This window comes from Geospiza fortis, unplaced genomic scaffold (assembly GCF_000277835.1).
Source record: "Geospiza fortis unplaced genomic scaffold, GeoFor_1.0 scaffold29, whole genome shotgun sequence".
Taxonomy (NCBI): domain Eukaryota; kingdom Metazoa; phylum Chordata; class Aves; order Passeriformes; family Thraupidae; genus Geospiza; species Geospiza fortis.
Window position 1 is genome coordinate 754,736 of NW_005054349.1, and position 3,971 is coordinate 758,706.

General features: G+C 47.8%; 1 protein-coding gene across 1 annotated transcript in view; it reads right to left on the minus strand.

The window, feature by feature from the left end:
- MCF2 (MCF.2 cell line derived transforming sequence) overlaps positions 1-3,971 on the minus strand; it is a 42,820-nt gene that overhangs the window by 29,694 nt on the left and 9,155 nt on the right. The window contains exon 4 of the mRNA XM_031058815.1: positions 207-326. Coding sequence (XP_030914675.1) covers positions 207-326 — 120 coding nt within the window. The remainder of the gene's footprint in view (positions 1-206; positions 327-3,971) is intronic.

Consider the following 3,971-nt stretch of genomic DNA (forward strand, 5'->3'; position numbering starts at 1 on the left):
GCACACACACAGCTCTGAGCACACACACAGCTCTGAGCACACACACAGCTCTGAGCACACACACAGCTCTGAGCACACACACAGCTCTGAGCACACACACAGCTCTGAGCACACACACAGCTCTGAGCACACACACAGCTCTGAGCACACACGGCAGTGCACACACAGCTCTGAGCACACACAGCCATGCCCAGGCTGCTCCATACCGGTAACTTGAGCAGGAAATCCTCCTGGCTGAAACGGAAGCCGATGTCGGTGAAGGTGCGCTGGAAGAAGCCCGTGGGCCGCAGGACCATCACCAAGTGCAGGTTCCCTGGGAAGGATGCCTGCAAGGAAACGCAGACAGCACTCACCCTGGGCAGTGGCAGCCCCTGCAGCAGCTCCCAACGCACTGAAAACAGGGGGAATCATTCCGTTTTAGGAGGTTTTCTTATTTTCAAAACAGGAGGGTGTTCCCATTTTCTGAAAAATCCCTTTGCCCAGGATTTTTCCCCGGGAAGCTGAGAAGCCTCAGAGGAAAAGGAAAACAACAATTATCTCATTTGCTTCTCCTGTGTTTTGCTCCTTTGGAGTGTGTTTGGAGACTGTTTACCCACAGGTGATTGTTCCATTGCATTCTGCTGTGAGTTGTTTTCACTCTTTGGCCAATCAGGGCCAAGCTGTATCAGGACTCTGCAGAGAGTCACGAGTTTTCATTATTATCTTTTTAGTATTCTGCAAGTATCCTTTCTGTATTCTTTAATATAGCTTAGTTTAGTATTCATTAATATATTATAGTATCATCAAATAATAAATTAGCCTTCTGAGAACATGGAGTCAGATTCATCATTCCCTCCTGCCACAGGGCATCCCTGCAAATACAACAGGAGGGAGATGCTGGGAATGGTTCAGAGAAATGGGATGGAACTGCAGCAGGTTCAGATGCTGGGAATGGTTCAGAGATATGGGATGGAACTGCAGCAGGGCTGTCCAGCCCCACCTCCCTTTGGAGCAGGCAGGAGGTCAGCCCTGCTCCTTGGAGGCACACTTGTTATAAACTTTAATAATACAGATACTGTTCATCATTATAACTTGGGGAGTGAAATTAAAACTCAGCAGGGAGCAGAGGGCTGGAACATTGAGAGGAATGACAGATTGAGGAAGCAAAATTTATTGCCAAACTTGCTAATCATCCCATAACTGCATGAAGCACACTCGTCTTGTCCTTGGTAATTACCAAGCAACATTTAATTTGTGGCAAGAATTTGGAATTTCCTGTCTACACTGCTGGAGCCTTTTTTCAAGCATATGGTTAGCAGGTGCATTTTTAAATAGATCTGTGAAAAGGGTTCTTGAGAATGAAAAAGAATTTTTAAGAACGTAGAAGTTGCATCATTAAATTATGGATAAGCACATGATGCAAAGCCTTGAGTTAATTAAGACATGATTTGCTCTGAGATCCTGCCAGGCCAGGTCACATTTCTCTCCTCCTTATAGCATCCTCCTCCATGAAACATGATAGTAACCTCTACGCCAAGGGTGAGAATAATGAACATGTTTGAGTACTTTGCACTGCAGGGCACTTCATCCATGCCCTCAAAACAAAGATCATCCCACAAACATACATTAGTGCTGTTTAAAAGAGGATTTACACCTGAGCTCTGGCATCCCTGAGCTGCACTGTCACTCATTTACTCTGTTTTCTTGTGTAGGAAGGGGCAGGTTGTGGTTTCCACTGCCCACAGCTTCCCTGAGAAATGGACAGTGAGTTTTAGGATCATATAAGCCACATAAATCCAATATATTGATCTGCTGTTATTTTAGGTACGAGCAGAAAAAGAAAGGTTGTGAATGAAATGACAAACTCATACCCTTTGGAAGTCAACAAGAGTGCTGCCAGGGACAAAGACTTGGCCCTGGAAACAACAGCAAACCACCAAATAACAGAGACATTGGTGCTGGCTCCAGGCCCTGGTGCTGTGCTCCTGCTCCAGCCCTGGGCAGCACAGAATGCCTCCCCTGTGAACCTGGGGCTCCTACCTTGGCCCTCTCCTGGAAAATGCTGCAGGGATGTCTTTGAGAACAGCCAGCCAGAAATTCATCCTCCCTCGGTCTGACATCATTATCCCTTCATCCCCTGTCCCTTTGGCCCTGCTGCACTTGGAGCTTTGGCCTCTCCTTCAAGCCCTTTTCAACAGGCACCCTCTGGGTGCAGAGCAATGTCCCTGGAGGAACAGCCTGGGCGTCCAAACCCAGCTGCCCATGGGAAAACCTGCAGGCTTTGAATGTCAGCCCCAGGAGCCCCTGGGCAGGACAGGAAAGCTGCAGGAGGGGGAGCAGGGGCAGGAGACAAGCCCAGCTCACAGGGACCAGCCTGGCTGGGAGCAGGGATGGCCCTGGACACCTCTGGCTGCAGGATGCCACAGCACACACACCAGGGACTGCCCTCCTGCACCCAGGGACACCTCTGCTGCAGGATGCCAACCTGATCCACACCACACACACACCAGGACACCACAGCACTGCCCTCCTGCACCCCAGGGACAGCCCCACACACGCCATTGTATCCCTCCTGCTCCTTGGTATTTCACCTCAAAAGTGAAACAGCTGAGTTTCACCCTCAGTTTCCAGGGCAGATGATTGCATTTCCATTCAGTTTAGAAAGCATTTGGGGATTTTTCAGCTGATCTTATACATACAGGATCAAGGTCGGCACTTACAAAACTTACTTACAAAACAGGAAGGACAGCTTTGCAAAGGACAGCTAATGTATTCCAAGCATGGGAAAAAATGAACACAAGAAATAAGCTTGTAAGAAAGACAGACACCAACAAGCCATGTCCTGTGCCCTCTTAGAGACTTAAGGGAAAGGATGAAATGTTAGGAAAAAAAAAAAACCCACATAGACCAGTAATTCCTCAGTATAACATTCCTGTAGGGATTGTATCTTTTTAAATCATTGTAACAATTTTAGTTTTTCTCAGGGCTGAAGTGTAGATAAGTTTCCTAAAAACTGATCTCTAATGATACTGGAAGCACTGCTGCAAAAAACCCTTTCCCACAATATATTAAAGAAAGCAAAGACAAAAGGATAAAGGATCTTGCCTTATGCTTTATCTTATCCTTTGAAAGTCTAAAAAGAATCCTGTGCGCTTGATAAGCCTGGGGTTATGCAACAAAACACCTGAAAAACCCTCTAAAGCCTCTGCAGCACACCAGGAAAGGCAGAAAGCTCCCAGCACAGTCCCACTGAATCAGGCAGCTGGCAGCACTTCACTGCTGTTCACTGTCCCACTGACCACAGCCCGCTCACCACATCCCCCTTCCCAGGACAGACACGGACACCTTGAGGCCAGTTCAGCAACTTTTAAATGCACATTTAACTAGAACCAACAGAGAGCCCTGATTTAATCAATGCAGACAAACTGGGCTAATAAAGCACAAGAAAGGACATGCACTGAAAGGATCACAGTTACTGCCTAATAACTGAATATCTCATTCTGACACATTTAGTGGTATTTTAACATTTCCGCCAATTTCAGCAACTCCGTTTTCAGACACTATTCTTCCCTGCAGTTCACTGGGGCATCCATGAGGTTGGAAATCAAGAAATTAAAAAAAATAAAATAAATTTTAAGAAACAAAGCATTATCCAGAAAAAAGTTTCTTTCTGAGCACTGCAGACTGAGGCGGGAGTCCTTATACAGGTGCTGAACTTACTGACTTCCTGCCGCCCCTTAAAGGAAAAGTCATGCAACAAAACGCCAGGACACACAGCACTGCTAATCCGAGCCTTTCACTTCCCCCGGAGCCAGAGCCGAACTCCCAAGTGCTCTGCTACCTTTACTCGAGCCGGCTGCATGACTGACCCGAGGATGCTGTCAGCATCCCCGGGCACGGATCCGTGCGGGGCCCGCTCCGTGCCGCGGCTTTCCTGCCTGTGGGAGCAATGACGGAGCCGTTCCTGCTGCGGGCGGAGCGCCCCGGGCCGG